This window comes from Oncorhynchus tshawytscha, unplaced genomic scaffold (assembly GCF_018296145.1).
Source record: "Oncorhynchus tshawytscha isolate Ot180627B unplaced genomic scaffold, Otsh_v2.0 Un_contig_1847_pilon_pilon, whole genome shotgun sequence".
Lineage (NCBI taxonomy): Eukaryota > Metazoa > Chordata > Actinopteri > Salmoniformes > Salmonidae > Oncorhynchus > Oncorhynchus tshawytscha.
The window spans coordinates 142,407-162,500 of NW_024609539.1; the positions used below are offsets into that span (position 1 = coordinate 142,407).

The 20,094-nt window shown below is 48.9% G+C and overlaps 1 protein-coding gene across 1 annotated transcript; it reads left to right on the forward strand.

The window, feature by feature from the left end:
• The first annotated feature begins 930 nt into the window (after positions 1-930).
• On the forward strand, positions 931-16,470 carry crybgx (crystallin beta gamma X). Its single transcript, XM_042315783.1, has 6 exons — positions 931-993; positions 2,579-2,627; positions 4,700-4,821; positions 15,282-15,417; positions 15,801-15,940; positions 16,252-16,470. Exons 1-6 carry the CDS (start codon positions 950-952, stop codon positions 16,385-16,387), a joined length of 627 nt encoding a protein of 208 aa, XP_042171717.1. The 5' UTR covers positions 931-949; the 3' UTR covers positions 16,388-16,470.
• Positions 16,471-20,094: the final 3,624 nt, after the last annotated feature.

Here is a 20,094-nt window from a genome sequence, read left to right on the forward strand (position 1 = left end):
AGAGAGTATGTTCTGTTCTACAGTAGCCTATCACATCCTAGCCAGTTGAGAGAGGAATGTTCTGTTCTACAGTAGCCTATCACATCCTAGCCAGATGAGAGAGGAGTGTTCTGTTCTACAGTAGCCTATCACATCCTAGCCAGTTGAGAGAGGAATGTTCTGTTCTACAGTAGCCTATCACATCCTAGCCAGTTGAGAGGTCAGAATCATAACACATATCCTCTTATATGCCAACAGCGTGAACAAAAGGAGACGTGACTCTGATGTAATGTATTTCCATGTATATGATGAGGGGAGGGGGGGGTTGAGTTATTTAATTAACCAGTCAGGAAGCATACATTAATCTGTATCTGAATAACCATAGTCCATGGCAGAAGCCTCCATTCTGAGTAGTAGCAGCCAGATGCTCCGTTCCATTCAGCTCTACAGTGCTATACAGCCTGTCCTGCACCCAGCCATCCAGGCTGAATGCAGTTATTATCATGGAGGGAAGCCATATTGTTCCAAAAAAAAACGCTGAATAGTTAGGAGGTAAAACTGTTTGCACTGCACTCCTTGTTCTGTTAGTACATACGCAGTGTCACAGAGTGTGTGTGTGTGTGTGTGTGTGTGTGTGCAGATACAATGCACATATGCTTCAATCTGTGTTTCTGTGTATATGTGTGTGTGGTGGTTGTTTATTTGTGTGTGCATTTCTATGTGTGTGTGTGTGTGTGTGTGTATATGTGTGTGTGTGTTTACAATAATGCAGCGTGTGTGTGTGTATATGTGTGTGTGTGTGTGTGTGTGTGTGTGTGTTTACAATAATGCAGCATGTGTGTGTGACCTGTGAGCTGTGTTTAGCATATGAATGTGTCCCAGGGCCTGTGATCCTTCCAGTAGCTCCTGTCAGCGGTGACCTGGACAGCGCTGTATTTAAAGGTCTTTCTCCCGGCCTCTTGGAGCTGACATGAACATCTTCACTAAAGTATACGGACTAGCCCAACAAACCAGGTATGTTCAGAGTGCTGTGATCAGGGTGTGCTGCCCGTCCCGTTCAGGTGAGGTGTTAGATAGGGGAAGAGTGGTGGTGGTGGGGGTATTCTACAGCAGTGATTCTGTGATTCCCTGACCCCCCCCTTTACTTTGCCCCCCACCCCCCCCACCCCCACCCCACCCACCAATCTAGTGTTTCCTTTCTGAACTGACTGGAATTGAAATTAAATGGACTCCAACCCTGATCTCTATGCACATGACACCAAAAGTCGCCCAAATCATGATTGATGGCTAGCCTGATTCCTGTTAAATCATCTCATTTTAAATGATGGCTAGCCTGATTCCCGTTAAATCATCTCATTTTAAATGATGGCTAGCCTGATTCCCGTTAAATCATCTCATTTTAAATGACCTAGCAATTAGTTACAGAAATCATCTCATTTTAATGATGATCTAGCCTGATTGTTAAATCATCTCATTTTGAATGATGACTAGCCTGATTCCTGTTAAATCATCTCATTTTGAACTGATAGCTAGCCTGATTCCCGTTAAATCATCTCATTTTAAATGATAGCTAGCCTGACACCGTTAAATCATCTCATTTTGAATGATAGCTAGCCTGATTCCTGTTAAATCATCTCATTTTAAATGATGGCTAGCCTGATTCCCGTTAAATCATCTCATTTTAAATGATAGCTAGCCTGATTCCCGTTAAATCATCTCATTTTAAATGATAGCTAGCCTGATTCCCGTTAAATCATCTCATTTTAAATGATGGCTAGCCTGATTCCCGTTAAATCATCTCATTTTAAATGATAGCTAGCCTGATTCCCGTTAAATCATCTCATTTTAAATGATAGCTAGCCTGATTCCCGTTAAATCATCTCATTTTAAATGATAGCTAGCCTGATTCCCGTTAAATCATCTCATTTTAAATGATAGCTAGCCTGATTCCCGTTAAATCATCTCATTTTAAATGATAGCTAGCCTGATTCCCGTTAAATCATCTCATTTTAAATGATAGCTAGCCTGATTCCCGTTAAATCATCTCATTTTAAATGATGGCTAGCCTGATTCCTGTTTATAGGGAAAGGACTGAAACACAATTATGGTTTGTCATAATCGCCTGATTTTAAGGGTGGAGTCACAAATGGCACCCTATTCCCTATGTAGTGCACTACTTTTGACCAGAGCCCCATACAGCCCATACAGGTCTGGTCAAAAGTAGTGCACTACATAGGGAATAGGGTACCGTTTGGTACACGTACTAAAATTACATTTAGACATTATTACTGGAAAAAAAGTACAAAGTTCACAGATAACCATTCCGTCTTTAACGTATAATCATAGGCTCTATAGATATCAAATAAACGTTTTAGTCACAGATACATGCTGTCCCTTATCGGAATTTGGCAGGAAGATTATTGATGTGTGTGTGCGTGCAGGCATGCATGCATGTGTTTGTGCGTGCATGTGTGTGTGTGCGTGCGTGTGCGTGCGTGTGTGTACATCTGAGTGAGATAGCTGGCGAAGGTGCTGTGGACAAAGGTCATGTCTGAAGTTCATGTTTTTAACTAGAGGTCCCTCCATCCTGTCTCCGCAGCAAGCTGGGGTCTGTGCTCCAACGTGCCTTCTACGGGTCCAGTGGGAGGGTAGGTCCAAACGTGTGATGCCCTCGTCCGACACACAAGATAACGGAGCTGACTTTTTAAATCAGAGCAAAACCGTTTACATATTTCAATAAGTTAGTTATTTCATAGAGATGTACCATGTCAATAAGTTAGTTATTTCATAGAGATGTACTATGTACCACGTCAGTAAGTTAGTTATTTCATAGAGATGTACCATGTCAATAAGTTATATATTTAATAGAGATGTACCATGTCAATAAGTTAGATATTTCATAGAGATGTACCATGTACCATGTCAATAAGTTAGTTATTTCATGGAGATGTACTATGTACCACGTAAATAAGTTAGTTATTTCATAGAGATGTACCATGTCAATATGTTAGTTATTTCATAGCGATGTACCACGTCAATAAGTTAGTTATTTCACAGAGATGTACTATGTACCACGTCAGTAAGTTAGTTATTTCATAGAGATGTACCACGTCAATAAGTTAGTTATTTCAAAGATGTACCACGTCAGCAAGTTAGTTATTTCATAGAGATTTACCATGTACCACGTCAATAAGTTAGATATTTCATAGAGATGTACTATGTACCATGTCAATACGTTAGTTATTTCATAGAGATGTACCATGTCAATAAGTTAGTTATTTCATAGAGATGTACTATGTACCATGTCAATAAGTTAGTTATTTCATAGAGATGTACCACGTCAGTAAGTTAGTTATTTCAAAGAGATGTACTATGTACCACGTCAATAAGTTAGTTATTTCATAGAGATGTACCACGTCAGTAAGTTAGTTATTTCATAGAGATGTACCATGTCAATAAGTTAGATATTTCATAGAGATGTACCATGTACCATGTCAATAAGTTAGTTATTTCATAGAGATGTACCATGTCAATAAGTTAGTTATTTCATAGAGATGTACCATGTCAATAAGTTAGTTATTTCATAGAGATGTACCATGTCAATAAGTTAGTTATTTCATAGAGATGTACCATGTCAATAAGTTAGTTATTTCATAGAGATGTACCATGTCAATAAGTTAGTTATTTCATAGAGATGTACCATGTCAATAAGTTAGTTATTTCATAGAGATGTACCATGTCAATAAGTTAGTTATTTCATAGAGATGTACCATGTCAATAAGTTAGTTATTTCATAGAGATGTACCATGTCAATAAGTTAGTTATTTCATAGAGATGTACCATGTCAATAAGTTAGTTATTTCATAGAGATGTACCATGTCAATAAGTTAGATATTTCATAGAGATGTACTATGTACCACGTCAGTAAGTTAGTTATTTCATAGAGATGTACTATGTACCATGTCAATAAGTTAGTTATTTCATAGAGATGTACCACGTCAATAAGTTAGTTATTTCATAGAGATGTACCATGTCAATAAGTTAGTTATTTCATAGAGATGTACCATGTCAATAAGTTAGTTATTTCATAGAGATGTACCATGTCAATAAGTTAGATATTTCATACAGATGTACTATGTACCACGTCAATAAGTTAGTTATTTCATAGATGTACTATGTACCGCGTCAATAAGTTAGATATTTCATAGAGATGTACCATGTACCACGTCAATAAGTTAGTTATTTCATAGAGATGTACCACGTCAATAAGTTATTTATTTCATAGAGATGTACCATGTCAATAAGTTAGTTATTTCATAGAGATGTACTATGTACCACGTCAGTAAGTTAGTTATTTCATACAGGTGTACTATGTACCACGTCAGTAAGTTAGTTATTTCATAGAGATGTACCATGTCAGTAAGTTAGTTATTTCATAGAGATGTACTATGTACCATGTCAATAAGTTAGTTATTTCATAGAGATGTACCACGTCAATAAGTTAGATATTTCATAGAGATGTACCATGTCAATAAGTTAGATATTTCATAGAGATGTACCACGTCAATAAGTTAGTTATTTCATAGAGATGTACCATGTCAATAAGTTAGTTATTTCATAGAGATGTACCATGTCAGTAAGTTAGAGAGAGTTGTTAATATTTACTTAGTGGTTGTTGTTGATGATGATGTTATTTTGTGTGTTGACATTGTGTTGTCAGGTGACCCTTTTCGAACAGCGTAATTTTGCCGGCAGACGTCTGGACCTGAGTGCCGACTGCCAGAAACTAAGTGACAAGAACTTCCCAGAGAGATGCAACTCTGTGCAGGTGGAGAATGGAGCGTAAGTGGGTTAGGGCTCTGTGGAGATGGAGGGTTAGGGCTCTGTGGAGAATGGAGCGTGAGTGGGTTAGGGCTCTGTGGAGATGGAGGGTTAGTGGGTTAGGGCTCTGTGGAGATGGAGGGTTAGGGCTCTGTGGAGATGGAGGGTTAGTGGGTTAGGGCTCTGTGGAGATGGAGGGTTAGGGCTCTGTGGAGATGGAGGGTTAGGGCTCTGTGGAGATGGAGGGTTAGTGGGTTAGGGCTCTGTGGAGATGGAGGGTTATGGCTCTGTGGAGATGGGAGGTTAGGGCTCTGTGGAGATGGAGGGTTAGGGCTCTGTGGAGATGGAGGGTTAGGGCTCTGTGGAGATGGAGGGTTAGGGCTCTGTGGAGATGGAGGGTTAGGGCTCTGTGGAGATGGAGGGTGAGTGGGTTAGGGCTCTGTGGAGATGGAGGGTTAGTGGGTTAGGGCTCTGTGGAGATGGAGGGTTAGTGGGTTAGGGCTCTGTGGAGATGGAGGGTTAGTGGGTTAGGGCTCTGTGGAGATGGAGGGTTAGTGGGTTAGGGCTCTGTGGAGATGGAGGGTTAGTGGGTTAGGGCTCTGTGGAGATGGAGGGTGAGTGGGTTAGGGTTAGGCTCTGTGGAGATGGAGGGTTAGTGGGTTAGGGCTCTGTGGAGATGGAGGGTTAGTGGGTTAGGGCTCTGTGGAGATGGAGGGTTAGGGCTCTGTGGGTTAGTGGGTTAGGGCTCTGTGGAGATGGAGGGTTAGTGGGTTAGTGGGTTAGGGCTCTGTGGAGATGGAGGGTTAGTGGGTTAGGGCTCTGTGGAGATGGAGGGTTAGGGCTCTGTGGAGATGGAGGGTTAGGGCTCTGTGGAGATGGAGGGTTAGTGGGTTAGTGGGTTAGGGCTCTGTGGAGATGGGTGGGTTAGGGCTCTGTGGAGATGGAGGGTTAGGGCTCTGTGGAGATGGAGGGTTAGGGCTCTGTGGAGATGGAGGGTTTGTGGGTTAGGGCTCTGTGGAGATGGAGGGTCTGTGGGTTGGAGGGGTTAGGGCTCTGTGGAGATGGAGGGTTAGTGGGTTAGGGCTCTGTGGAGATGGAGGGTTAGGGCTCTGTGGAGATGGAGGGTTAGGGCTCTGTGGAGATGGAGGGTTAGGGCTCTGTGGAGATGGAGGGTTAGTGGGTTAGGGCTCTGTGGAGATGGAGGGTTAGTGGGTTAGGGCTCTGTGGAGATGGAGGGTTAGTGGGTTAGGGCTCTGTGGAGATGGAGGGTGAGTGGGTTAGGGCTCTGTGGAGATGGAGGGTGAGTGGGTTAGGGCTCTGTGGAGATGGAGGGTGAGTGGGTTAGGGCTCTGTGGAGATGGAGGGTGAGTGGGTTAGGGCTCTGTGGAGATGGAGGGTGAGTGGGTTAGGGCTCTGTGGAGATGGAGGTTAGGGCTCTGTGGAGATGGAGGTAAGTGGGTTAGGGCTCTGTGGAGAATGGAGGTAAGTGGGTTAGGGCTCTGTGGAGATGGAGGGTTAGTGGGTTAGGGCTCTGTGGAGATGGAGGGTTAGTGGGTTAGGGCTCTGTGGAGATGGAGGGTGAGTGGGTTGGGTTAGGGCTCTGTGGAGATGGAGGGTTAGGGCTCTGTGGAGATGGAGCGTAAGTGGGTTAGGGCTCTGTGGAGATGGGGGTAGTGGGTTAGGGCTCTGTGGAGATGGAGGGTGAGTGGGTTAGGGCTCTGTGGAGATGGAGGGTTAGGGCTCTGTGGAGATGGAGGGTGAGTGGGTTAGGGCTCTGTGGAGATGGAGGGTGAGTGGGTTAGGGCTCTGTGGAGATGGAGGTAAGTGGGTTAGGGCTCTGTGGAGATGGAGGGTAAGTGGGTTAGGGCTCTGTGGAGATGGAGGGTTAGTGGGTTAGGGCTCTGTGGAGATGGAGGTTAGGGCTCTGTGGAGATGGAGCGTAAGTGGGTTAGGGCTCTGTGGAGATGGAGGGTTAGTGGGTTAGGGCTCTGTGGAGATGGAGGGTGAGTGGGGGTTAGGGCTCTGTGGAGATGGAGGGTTAGGGCTCTGTGGAGATGGAGCGTAAGTGGGTTAGGGCTCTGTGGAGATGGAGGGTGAGTGGGTTAGGGCTCTGTGGAGATGGAGGGTTAGTGGGTTAGGGCTCTGTGGAGATGGAGGGTGAGTGGGTTAGGGCTCTGTGGAGATGGAGGGTTAGTGGGTTAGGGCTCTGTGGAGATGGAGGGTTAGTGGGTTAGGGCTCTGTGGAGATGGGAGTGGGTTAGGGCTCTGTGGAGATGGAGGGTTAGGGCTCTGTGGAGATGGAGGGTAAGTGGGTTAGGGCTCTGTGGAGATGGAGGGTGAGTGGGTTAGGGCTCTGTGGAGATGGAGGGTTAGTTGGGTTGGAGAGGGCTCTGTGGAGATGGAGCGTAAGTGGGTTAGGGCTCTGTGGAGATGGAGGGTTAGTGGGTTAGGGCTCTGTGGAGATGGAGGGTGAGTGGGTTGGGTTAGGGCTCTGTGGAGATGGAGGGTTAGGGCTCTGTGGAGATGGAGTGGGTTAGGGCTCTGTGGAGATGGAGGGTGAGTGGGTTAGGGCTCTGTGGAGATGGAGGGTTAGTGGGTTAGGGCTCTGTGGAGATGGAGGGTGAGTGGGTTAGGGCTCTGTGGAGATGGAGGGTTAGTGGGTTAGGGCTCTGTGGAGATGGAGGGTTAGTGGGTTAGGGCTCTGTGGAGATGGAGGGTTAGTTAGGGTTAGGGCTCTGTGGAGATGGAGGGTTAGGGCTCTGTGGAGATGGAGCGTAAGTGGGTTAGGGCTCTGTGGAGATGGAGGGTGAGTGGGTTAGGGCTCTGTGGAGATGGAGGGTTAGTGGGTTAGGGCTCTGTGGAGATGGAGGGTGAGTGGGTTAGGGCTCTGTGGAGATGGAGGGTTGAGTGGGTTAGGGCTCTGTGGAGATGGAGGGTTAGGGCTCTGTGGAGATGGAGGGTTAGTGGGTTAGGGCTCTGTGGAGATGGAGGGTTAGTGGGTTAGGGCTCTGTGGAGATGGAGGTTAGTGGGTTAGGGCTCTGTGGAGAGATGGAGAGGTTAGGGCTCTGTGGAGATGGAGGGTTAGGGCTCTGTGGAGATGGAGGTTAGGGCTCTGTGGAGATGGAGGGTTAGGGGTTAGGGCTCTGTGGAGATGGAGGGAGGGTTAGGGCTCTGTGGAGATGGAGCGTTAGGGCTCTGTGGATGGATGGTAGGGCTCTGTGGAGATGGAGGGTTAGTGGGTTAGGGCTCTGTGGAGATGGAGGGTGAGTGGGTTAGGGCTCTGTGGAGATAGGACGTTTGTGGGTTTAGGGCTCTGTGGAGATGGAGGGTTAGGGCTCTGTGGAGATGGAGGGTAAATTGGTTAGGGCTCTGTGGAGATGGAGGGTTAGTGGGTTGGGGCTCTGTGGAGATGGAGCGGTAGGGCTCTGTGGAGAATGGAGCGTAAGTGGGTTAGGGCTCTGTGGAGAATGGAGCGTAAGTGGGTTAGGGCTCTGTGGAGATGGAGGGTGAGTGGGTTAGGGCTCTATGGAGAATGGAGGTAAAGTGGGTTAGGGCTCTGTGGAGATGGAGGGTTAGTGGGTTAGGGCTCTGTGGAGATGGAGGGTAAGTGGGTTAGGGCTCTGTGGAGATGGAGAGTTAGGGCTCTGTGGAGATGGAGGTTAGGGCTCTGTGGATGGATGGAGGTTAGGGCTCTGTGGAGATGGAGGGTTAGTGGGTTAGGGCTCTGTGGAGATGGAGGGTTAGGGCTCTGTGGAGATGGAGGGTTAGGGCTCTGTGGAGATGGAGGGTTAGTGGGTTAGGGCTCTGTGGAGATTTAGGGTTAGTGGGTTAGGGCTCTGTGGAGATGGAGGGTTAGGGCTTTGTGGAGATGGAGCGTTAGGGCTCTGTGGAGATGGAGGGTTTGGGGGTTAGGGCTCTGTGGAGATGGAGGGTTAGTGGGTTAGGGCTCTGTGGAGATGGAGCGTTAGGGCTCTGTGGAGATGGAGCGTTAGTGGGTTAGGGCTCTGTGGAGATGGAGGGTTAGGGCTCTGTGGAGATGGAGGGTTAGTGGGTTAGGGCTCTGTGGAGATGGAGCGTTAGGGCTCTGTGGAGATGGAGGGTTAGGGGGTTAGGGCTCTGTGGAGATGGAGGGTTAGGGGGTTAGGGCTCTGTGGAGATGGAGCATTAGTGGGTTAGGGCTCTGTGGAGATGGAGCGTTAGGGCTCTGTGGAGATGGAGCGTTAGGGCTCTGTGGAGATGGAGCGGTAGGGCTCTGTGGAGATGGAGCGGTAGGGCTCTGTGGAGATGGAGCGGTAGGGCTCTGTGGAGATGGAGGGGGTAGGGCTCTGTGGAGATGGAGGGTTAGTGGGTTCGGGCTCTGTGGAGTTGGAGGGTTAGTGGGTTAGGGCTCTGTGGAGATGGAGGTTAGGGCTCTGTGGAGATGGAATGTAAGTGGGTTTTGGCTCTGTGGAGATGGAGGGTTAGGGCTCTGTGGAGATGGAGGGTTAGTGGGTTAGGGCTCTGTGGAGATGGAGGGTTAGTGGGTTAGGGCTCTGTGGAGATGGAGGTTAGTGGGTTAGGGCTCTGTGGAGATGGAGGGTTAGGGCTCTGTGGAGATGGAGGGGTCTAGGGCTCTGGAGATGGAGGTTAGGGCTCTGTGGAGATGGAGGGTTAGGGCTCTGTGGAGATGGAGCGTTAGGGCTCTGTGGAGATGGAATGTGGGTTAGGGCTCTGTGGAGATGGAGGGTTAGGGCTCTGTGGAGATGGAGGGTTAGTGGGTTAGGGCTCTGTGGAGATGGAGGGTTAGTGGGTTAGGGCTCTGTGGAGATGGAGCGTTAGTGGGTTAGGGCTCTGTGGAGATGGAGGGTTAGGGCTCTGTGGAGATGGAGGGTTAGGGCTCTGTGGAGATGGAGGTTAGGGCTCTGTGGAGATGGAGCGTTAGGGCTCTGTGGAGATGGAGCGTTAGGGCTCTGTGGAGATGGAGCGTTAGGGCTCTGTGGAGATGGAGGGTTAGGGGGTTAGGGCTCTGTGGAGATGGAGGGTTAGGGGGTTAGGGCTCTGTGGAGATGGAGCGTTAGTGGGTTAGGGCTCTGTGGAGATGGAGGGTTAGGGCTCTGTGGAGATGGAGGGTTAGGGCTCTGTGGAGATGGAGGGTTAGTGGGTTAGGGCTCTGTGGAGATGGAGCGTTAGGGCTCTGTGGAGATGGAGGGTTAGGGGGTTATGGCTCTGTGGAGATGGAGCGTTTAGGGCTCTGTGGAGATGGGTTAGGGCTCTGTGGAGATGGAGGGTTAGTGGGTTAGGGCTCTGTGGAGATGGAGGGTGAGTGGGTTAGGGCTCTGTGGAGATGGAGGGTGAGTGGGTTAGGGCTCTGTGGAGATAGAACGTTTGTGGGTTAGGGCTCTGTGGAGATGGAGGGTTAGGGCTCTGTGGAGATGGAGGGTTAGTGGGTTAGGGCTCTGTGGAGATGGAGGGTAAATTGGTTAGGGCTCTGTGGAGATGGAGGGTTAGTGGGTTGGGGCTCTGTGGAGATGGAGCGGTAGGGCTCTGTGGAGAATGGAACGTAAGTGGGTTAGGGCTCTGTGGAGAATGGAGCGTAAGTGGGTTAGGGCTCTGTGGAGATGGAGGGTGAGTGGGTTAGGGCTCTGTGGAGATAGAGGGTGAGTGGGTTAGGGCTCTATGGAGAATGGAGTGTAAAGTGGGTTAGGGCTCTTTGGAGATGGAGGGTAAGTGGGTTAGGGCTTTGTGGAGATGGAGGGTTAGGGCTCTGTGGAGATGGAGGGTTAGGGCTCTGTGGAGATGGAGGGTTAGGGCTCTGTGGAGATGGAGGGTTAGTGGGTTAGGGCTCTGTGGAGATGGAGGGTTAGGGCTCTGTGGAGATGGAGGGTTAGGGCTCTGTGGAGATGGAGGGTTAGTGGGTTAGGGCTCTGTGGAGATTTAGGGTTAGTGGGTTAGGGCTCTGTGGAGATGGAGGGTTAGGGCTTTGTGGAGATGGAGCGTTAGGGCTCTGTGGAGATGGAGGGTTAGTGGGTTAGGGCTCTGTGGAGATGTAGGGTTAGTGGGTTAGGGCTCTGTGGAGATGGAGGGTTAGGGCTCTGTGGAGATGGAGCGTTAGGGCTCTGTGGAGATGGAGGGTTAGGGCTCTGTGGAGATGGAGGGTTAGTGGGTTAGGCTCTGTGGAGATGGAGCGTTAGGGCTCTGTGGAGATGGAGTGGTAGGGCTCTGTGGAGATGGAGGGTTATGGCTCTGTGGAGATGGAGGGTTAGTGAGTTTGGGCTCTGTGGAGATAGTGGGTTAGGGCTCTGTGGAGATGGAGGGTTATTGCTCTGTGGAGATGGAGGGTTAGTGGGTTAGGGCTCTGTGGAGATGGAGGGTTAGGGGGTTAGGGCTCTGTGGAGATGGAGGGTTAGGGCTCTGTGGAGATGGAGGGTTAGTGGGTTAGGGCTCTGTGGAGATGGAGATGGAGGGCTCTTATGGGTTAGGGCTCTGTGGAGATGGAGGGTTAGGGGGTTAGGGCTCTGTGGAGATGGAGCATTAGTGGGTTAGGGCTCTGTGGAGATAGAGGGTTAGGGCTCTGTGGAGATGGAGGGTTAGTGGGTTAGGGCTCTGTGGAGATGGAGCGTTAGGGCTCTGTGGAGATGGAGCGTTAGGGGGTTATGGCTCTGTGGAGATGGAGGGTTAGTGGGTTAGGGCTCTGTGGAGATGGAGCGTTAGGGCTCTGTGGAGATGGAGTGGTAGGGCTCTGTGGAGATGGAGGGTTATGGCTCTGTGGAGATGGAGGGTTGGTGGGTTAGGGCTCTGTGGAGATGGAGGGTTAGTGGGTTAGGGCTCTGTGGAGATGGAGGGTTAGGGCTCTGTGGAGATGGAGGGTTAGTGGGTTAGGGCTCTGTGGAGATGGAGGGTTAGTGGGTTAGGGCTCTGTGGAGATGGAGGGTTAGGGCTCTGTGGAGATGGAGGGTTAGTGGGTTAGGGCTCTGTGGAGATGGAGGGTTAGGGGGTTAGGGCTCTGTGGAGATGGAGGTTAGTGGGTTAGGGCTCTGTGGAGATGGAGGGTTAGGGCTCTGTGGAGATGGAGCGTTAGGGCTCTGTGGAGATGGAGGTTAGGGCTCTGTGGAGAGATGGAGCTCTGTGGAGATGGTAGGGCTCTGTGGAGATGGAGGGTTAGGGCTCTTTGGAGATGGATGGTTAGTGGGTTAGGGCTCTGTGGAGATGGAGGGTTAGTGGGTTAGGGCTCTGTGGAGATGGAATGTCTGTGGAGAGTGGGTTAGGGCTCTGTGGAGATGGAGGGTTAGGGCTCTGTGGAGATGGAGGGTTAGTGGGTTAGGGCTCTGTGGAGATGGAGGGTTAGTGGGTTAGGGCTCTGTGGAGATGGAGGGTTAGTGGGTTAGGGCTCTGTGGAGATGGAGGGTTAGTGGGTTAGGGCTCTGTGGAGATGGAGGGTTAGGGCTCTGTGGAGATGGAGGGTTAGTGGGTTAGGGCTCTGTGGAGATGGAGGGTTAGGGGGTTAGGGCTCTGTGGAGATGGAGGGTTAGTGGGGGCTCTGTGGAGATGGAGGGTTAGTGGGTTAGGGCTCTGTGGAGATGGAGGGTTAGGGGTTAGGGCTCTGTGGAGAGAGTGGGTTAGGGCTCTGTGGAGATGGGGTTAGGGCTCTGTGGAGATGGAGGGTTAGGGCTCTGTGGAGATGGAGGGTTAGTGGGTTAGGGCTCTGTGGAGATGGAGGGTTAGTGGGTTAGGGCTCTGTGGAGATGGGTTAGTGGGTTAGGGCTCTGTGGAGATGGAGGGTTAGGGCTCTGTGGAGATGGAGGGTTAGTGGGAGGGCTCTGTGGAGATGGGTTAGGGCTCTGTGGAGATGGAGGGTTAGTGGGTTAGGGCTCTGTGGAGATGGGGGTTATGGCTCTGTGGAGATGGAGGGTTAGTGGGTTAGGGCTCTGTGGAGATGGAGGTTGGGTTAGGGCTCTGTGGAGATGGAGGGTTAGGGCTCTGTGGAGATGGAGGGTTAGGGCTCTGTGGAGATGGAGGGTGGAGTGGGTTAGGGCTCTGTGGAGATGGAGTGGGTTAGGGCTCTGTGGAGATGGAGGGTTAGTGGGTTAGGGCTCTGTGGAGATGGAGGGTTAGGGCTCTGTGGAGATGGAGGGTTAGTGGGTTAGGGCTCTGTGGAGATGGAGGGTTAGTGGGTTAGGGCTCTGTGGAGATGGAGGGTTAGGGCTCTGTGGAGATGGAGGGTTAGTGGGTTAGGGCTCTGTGGAGATGGAGGGTTAGGGGTTAGGGCTCTGTGGAGATGGAGCATTAGTGGGTTAGGGCTCTGTGGAGATGGAGCGTTAGGTTAGGGCTCTGTGGAGATGGAGTTAGTGGGTTAGGGCTCTGTGGAGATGGAGCGTTAGTGGGTTAGGGCTCTGTGGAGATGGAGGGTTAGGGCTCTGTGGAGATGGAGGGTTAGTGGGTTAGGGCTCTGTGGAGATGGAGGGTTAGTGGGTTAGGGCTCTGTGGAGATGGAGGGTTAGTGGGTTAGGGCTCTGTGGAGATGGAGGGAGTGGGTTAGGGCTCTGTGGAGATGGAGTGGTTAGGGCTCTGTGGAGATGGAGGGTTAGTGGGTTAGGGCTCTGTGGAGATGGAGGGTTAGTGGGTTAGGGCTCTGTGGAGATGGAGGGTTAGTGGGTTAGGGCTCTGTGGAGATGGAGGGTTAGTGGGTTAGGGCTCTGTGGAGATGGAGGGTTAGGGTTAGGGCTCTGTGGAGTTAGGGCTCTGTGGAGATGGAGGGTTAGGGCTCTGTGGAGATGGAGGGTTAGTGGGTTAGGGCTCTGTGGAGATGGAGGGTTAGTGGGTTAGGGCTCTGTGGAGATGGAGGGTTAGGGCTCTGTGGAGATGGAGGGTTAGTGGGTTAGGGCTCTGTGGAGATGGAGGGTTAGGGGTTAGGGCTCTGTGGAGATGGAGGTTAGTGGGTTAGGGCTCTGTGGAGATGGAGGGTTAGGGCTCTGTGGAGATGGAGGGTTAGTGGGTTAGGGCTCTGTGGAGATGGAGGGTTAGGGCTCTGTGGAGGGCTCTGTGGAGATGGAGGGTTAGTGGGTTAGGGCTCTGTGGAGATGGAGGGTTAGTGGGTTAGGGCTCTGTGGAGATGGAGGGTTAGGGCTCTGTGGAGATGGATGGTTAGGGCTCTGTGGAGATGGAGGGTTAGGGCTCTGTGGAGATGGTTATGGGTGGAGATTAGTGGGTTAGGGCTCTGTGGAGATGGAGGGTTAGTGGGTTAGGGCTCTGTGGAGATGGAGGGTTATGGCTCTGTGGAGATGGAGGGTTAGTGGGTTAGGGCTCTGTGGAGATGGAGGGTTAGTGGGTTAGGGCTCTGTGGAGATGGAGGGTTATGGCTCTGTGGAGATGGAGGGTTAGTGGGTTAGGGCTCTGTGGAGATGGAGGGTTAGGGGGTTAGGGCTCTGTGGAGATGGAGCATTAGTGGGTTAGGGCTCTGTGGAGATGGAGCGTTAGTGCTCTGTGGAGATGGAGCGTTAGTGCTCTGTGGAGATGGAGCGTTAGGGCTCTGTGGAGATGGAGCGGTAGGGCTCTGTGGAGATGGAGGGTTATGGCTCTTTGGAGATGGATGGTTAGTGGGTTAGGGCTCTGTGGAGATGGAGGGTTAGTGGGTTAGGGCTCTGTGGAGATGGAATGTAAGTGGGTTAGGGCTCTGTGGAGATGGAGTGGTAGGGCTCTGTGGAGATGGAGGGTTAGTGGGTTATGGCTCTGTGGAGATGGAGGGTTAGTGGGTTAGGGCTCTGTGGAGATGGAGGGTTAGTGGGTTAGGGCTCTGTGGAGATGGAGGGTTAGTGGGTTAGGGCTCTGTGGAGATGGAGCGTAAGGGCTTTGTGGAGATGGAATTTAAGTGGGTTAGGGCTCTGTGGAAATGGAGGGTTAGGGGGTTAGGGCTCTGTGGAGATGGAGCGTTAATGGGTTAGGGCTCTGTGGAGATGGATCATAAGTGGAGTGGAGCCACCTAGTGACATTAATATGTCACTGCAAAATGACACGCATTCTGTACAGAAAACTGTGGATTATATCACATTGAACAGGAATACCTGTTTACTTCAAAAATACCAATATCGTTCAGAACAAACGAGAATAGAATCAAATAGAATAGAATTCCGAGCAGGAATTTATTTTCAGTATCATTGCAGTGATTCAGATCTGGCCAATCGCGTTCTTTCACAATTACATTCTTGATGTGTTCATCCTAAGACATATAGATGTATCTTGTCCCTAGTTTTCCCCTCCACCACATTGTTGTTGTCTGCAGTCATTGTTCCACTGTTCAGAGGTTGTGTCTATGTGTGTGTGGTTCAGATGGGTGGGCTACGAGCAGGAGAACTTCAGAGGTTGTGTCTATGTGTGTGTGTGGTTCAGATGGGTGGGCTACGAGCAGGAGAACTTCAGAGGTTGTGTCTATGTGTGTGTGGTTCAGATGGGTGGGCTACGAGCAGGAGAACTTCAGAGGTTGTGTCTATGTGTGTGTGTGGTTCAGATGGGTGGGCTACGAGCAGGAGAACTTCAGGGGACGTCAGTACCTGTGGGACATGGCAGAGAAGGGAGAGTACAACTGCTACGACAAGTGGTGTGCCCAGGTGGACCATGTCTCCTCGGTGCGTTCAGTTAAACAGGTGAGACGGAGAGGCATAGGAACACACACACGTCTCACACACACACACACACACACACACACACAACACACACACACACAGACACACACACACGCACACACACACACACACACACACACACACACACACACACACACACGGACACACAAACACACACACAGACAGACACACACACACACGCGGACAAAAAAACACACAGACAGACAGACACAGACAGACAGACACACACACACACACACACACAGGGGAAATACTCTCAAACAAAAATGACTAGCTACTAGTTTCTGTTATTGGCCAACCTGGTACAATTATCCCCTGAGGACGGCCCACACAGACTGGGACAAACACACACACACACTAACCCTCTGTATCGTCTCTCCCAGGACTCGTCTCCTGCTCGAGCCCATCTGTTTGAGAGGGCTGGGTTCTCTGGTAAGAGGACAGAACTACAGGATGACATCCCCAACATGATGACTCGCTACAGTCTCAACAGGGCTGCCTCTATCCGTGTCCTGGGAGGAGCGTAAGTACCCCTCTATAATATACAGTCTCAACAGGGCTGCCTCCCAGACCTACCAGGTCCAGATACCCAGGTTAGAGGCAAATGGCACCCTATTCCCCACATAGTGCACCCTATTCCCTACATAGTGCACCCTATTCCCTACATAGTGCACCCTAATCACCCCATTTCTTTTTCTGTCCCTTCCTGCCTTCCTGCCTTCCTTCCTGCCTTCCTTCCTACCTTCCTGCCTGCCTGCCTGCCTGCCTGCCTGCCTGCCTGCCTTCCTTCCTTCCTTCCTTCCTTCCTTCCTGCCTGCCTGCCTGTCTCTTCAGCTGGGTGGTGTACCAGGAGCCGAACTACAGAGGTCCCCACTATGTCTTGGAGAAACGTGACTACAACAACGCCTCTGACTGGGGCTCCCAGAGCAGCACAGTGGGCTCCATGCGACGGGTCCGCTTCAATAACTAACCAGCCGACTCCTGAGTGGCGCAGCGGTCTAAGGCACTGCATCTCAGTGCTTGAGCCGTCACTACAGAACTGGTTCGATTCCAGGCTGTATCACAACCGGACGTGATTGGGAGACCCACAGGGCGGAGCACAATTGGCCCAGCGTCGTCCGGGTTAGGGTTTGGCCGGGGGGCAGGCCGTCATTGTAAATAAGCATTTGTTCTTGACTTGCCAAGTTAAATAAAGGTTAAAAAAATGTATAAGAAAACCCCCTGTAAGCCCCCTAACCTCATAAACCCCCCCTGCCCTAATCCCCCTAACCAACAGAAGGACTCCACACCAGCACCCCTTCCACCTGACACACACACACACACACATTCTGTCAGCTTAATACACACACACACACACACTCTGTCAGCTTAATACACACACATTATGCAAAACTACCAGAAACCTGTTTTAATAATAAACAGTAAGAAGACAATCGTGTTGTTTTGTTCTCAGGGTTGTGATGATGGTGTAATTGGTGTGATGATGGTGATGGTGTGATGATGGTGTAATTGGTGTGATGATGGTGTAATTGGTGTGATGATGGTGTAATTGGTGTGATGATGGTGTAATTGGTGATGATGTTGGTGTGATGATGGTGTAATTGTGTGATGATGAGTTGGTGTGATGATGTGTAATTGGTGTGATGATGGTGTAATTGGTGTGATGATGGTGTAATTGGTGTGATGATGGTGTAATTGGTGTGATGATGGTGTAGTTGGTGTGATGATGGTGTAATTGGTGTGATGATGGTGTGATGGTGTGATGATGGTGTAATTGGTGTGATGATGGTGTAATTGGTGTGATGATGGTGTAATTGGTGTGATGATGGTGTGGTGTGATGATGGTGGTATATTTTCTGGTGTGATGATGGTGTAATTGGTGTGATGATGGTGTATATTTTCTCATTGGTGTGATGATGGTGTAATTGGTGTGATGATGGTGTAATTGGTGTGATGATGGTGTAATTGGTGTATGATACTATGGTGTAATTGGTGTATTCATTGTGGTATATTTTCTCACAGGTTGATAAAAACCATGCTACTAATAACGCATACAGTATGCAGATACTACTAATAACATACAGTATGCAGAGCAGATACTACTAATAAACACATACAGTATGCAGAGCAGATACTACTAATAACATACAGTACAGTATGCAGATACTACTAATAACATACAGTATGCAGAGCAGATAATAACATACAGTATAGATACTACTAATAACATACAGTATGCAGAGCAGATACTACTAATAACATACAGTATGCAGAGCAGATACTACTAATAACATACAGTATGCAGAGCAGATACTACTAATAACATACAGTATGCAGAGCAGATACTACTAATAACATACAGTATGCAGAGCAGATACTACTAATAACATACAGTATGCAGATACTACTAATAACATACAGTATGCAGAGCAGATACTACTAATAACATACAGTATGCAGAGCAGATACTACTAATAACATACAGTATGCAGAGCAGATACTACTAATAACATACAGTATGCAGAGCAGATACTACTAATAACATACAGTATGCAGAGCAGATACTACTAATAACATACAGTATGCAGAGCAGATACTACTAATAACATACAGTATGCAGAGCAGATACTACTAATAACACATACAGTATGCAGAGCAGATACTACTAATAACATACAGTATGCAGAGCAGATACTAGTATGCAGAGCAGATAATAATAACATACAGTATGCAGAGCAGATACTACTAATAACATACAGTATGCAGAGCAGATACTACTAATAACATACAGTATGCAGAGCAGATACTACTAATAACATACAGTATGCAGAGCAGATACTACTAATAACATACAGTATGCAGAGCAGATACTACTAATAACATACAGTATGCAGAGCAGATGCTACTAACAACATGTAAAGGTGGTTGGCGTGGATCAGAAAACCAGTCAGTATCTGGGGTGACCACCATTTGCCTCATGCATCGCGACACATCTCCTTCGCATAAAGTTGATCAGGATGTTGATTGTGGCCTGTGGCATGTTGTCCCGCTCCTCTTCAATGGCTGTGCGAAGTTGCTGGATATTGGTGGGAACCGAAACATGCTGTCTAAAACGTCGATCCAGAGCCTCCAAAACATGCTCAATATCTGACATATCTGGTGAGTACAGTTGAAACCGGGATTTATCCGTGAAGAGCACACTTCTCCAGCGTGCCAGTGGCCATCGAAGGGGAACATTTGCCCACTGAAGTTGGTTCCAAATCAAGACCCTGCTGAGGACGATGAGCACGCAGGTGAGCTTCCCTGAGAACCACAGTTTCATCAGCTGTCCGGGTGGCTGGTCTCAGACAAACCCACAGTTTCATCAGCTGTCCGGGTGGCTGGTCTCAGACAAACCCACAGTTTCATCAGCTGTCTGGGTGGCTGGTCTCAGACAAACCCACAGTTTCATCAGCTGTCCGGGTGGCTGGTCTCAGACAAACCCACAGTTTCATCAGCTGTCTGGGTGGCTGGTCTCAGACAAACCCACAGTTTCATCAGCTGTCTGGGTGGCTGGTCTCAGACAAACCCACAGTTTCATCAGCTGTCCGGGTGGCTGGTCTGTCCGGGTGGCTGGTCTCAGACAAACCCACAGTTTCATCAGCTGTCCGGGTGGCTGGTCTCAGACAAACCCACAGTTTCATCAGCTGTCTGGGTGGCTGGTCTCAGACAAACCCACAGTTTCATCAGCTGTCTGGGTGGCTGGTCTCAGACAAACCCACAGTTTCATCAGCTGTCCGGGTGGCTGGGGTGGCTGGTCTCAGACAAACCCACAGTTTCATCAGCTGTCTGGGTGGCTGGTCTCAGTTTCATCAGCTGTCCGGGTCCTGAAGAACTGGTCTGGACAGTTGGAGGTCCTGGGCTGGGTGGCTGGTCTCAGACAAGGCCGGTTTCATCGTACTGCAGAATTCAGCTCATGAAATATGGGACAAAAAAACACTTTACATGTTGCGTTTATTTTGATGTTTATTTTGATGTTTATTTTGATGTTTATTTTGATGATGTAAGAGGAATCTTGTTTTGATCAAATGCAGAAAACCAGAACTTTTCTGGTTTAGTGATGAAAAACTTGAATTGAGTTTTCAGGAAATAAGATAAAAGATAAAACAAGTATCTGGTTGCAAATGCTTGGAAGCTACGTCAAGATAAGTTACGTCATTGAAATCGTAGGGTTTTGTTTCATTTTTTGAAAGTTTTTCATTTTCATATGGATGAATGTACAGTCAGGTCTTAAATGATTGTCACCCTGGATAAAGATGAGCAAAACATACAATATAATAAACAATATAAATACTGAGCTATTTTGTGTGATCAACAAATTGCTCAATTATATTATTTTAAAGTAAATACATTTGCTCAGAGAAAGCGATTTTGTTTAACAAGTAATTAATTGTATTTTTATTAAAGATGGGGGTCAGATTCATTGGTACCCCTGTTTTCAATTCTCCAACACCCTTCCCTTGCGAGGATAACGACACTGAGCCTTTTTACTAAAAAAATATGAGTTTGGAGAACACATTTGGGAGAGATGTTAGATCATTCCTCCATACAGAATCCTTCCAGGTGTTTGATGAGATTCTAGAACACATTGGGAGAGATGTTAGATCATTCCTCCATACAGAATCTGTCAGGTAAATT

Excerpts from the sequence above, each read along its gene's own strand:
- crybgx (XM_042315783.1), top strand. The coding sequence starts at position 950 with ATGAACATCTTCACTAAAGTATACGGACTAGCCCAACAAACCAG. Across the intron at positions 2,628-4,699 it reads TCTACGGGTCCAGTGGGAGG|GTGACCCTTTTCGAACAGCG; the intron begins GTAGGTCCAAAC and ends TTGTGTTGTCAG. Across the intron at positions 4,822-15,281 it reads GTGCAGGTGGAGAATGGAGC|ATGGGTGGGCTACGAGCAGG; the intron begins GTAAGTGGGTTA and ends TGTGTGGTTCAG.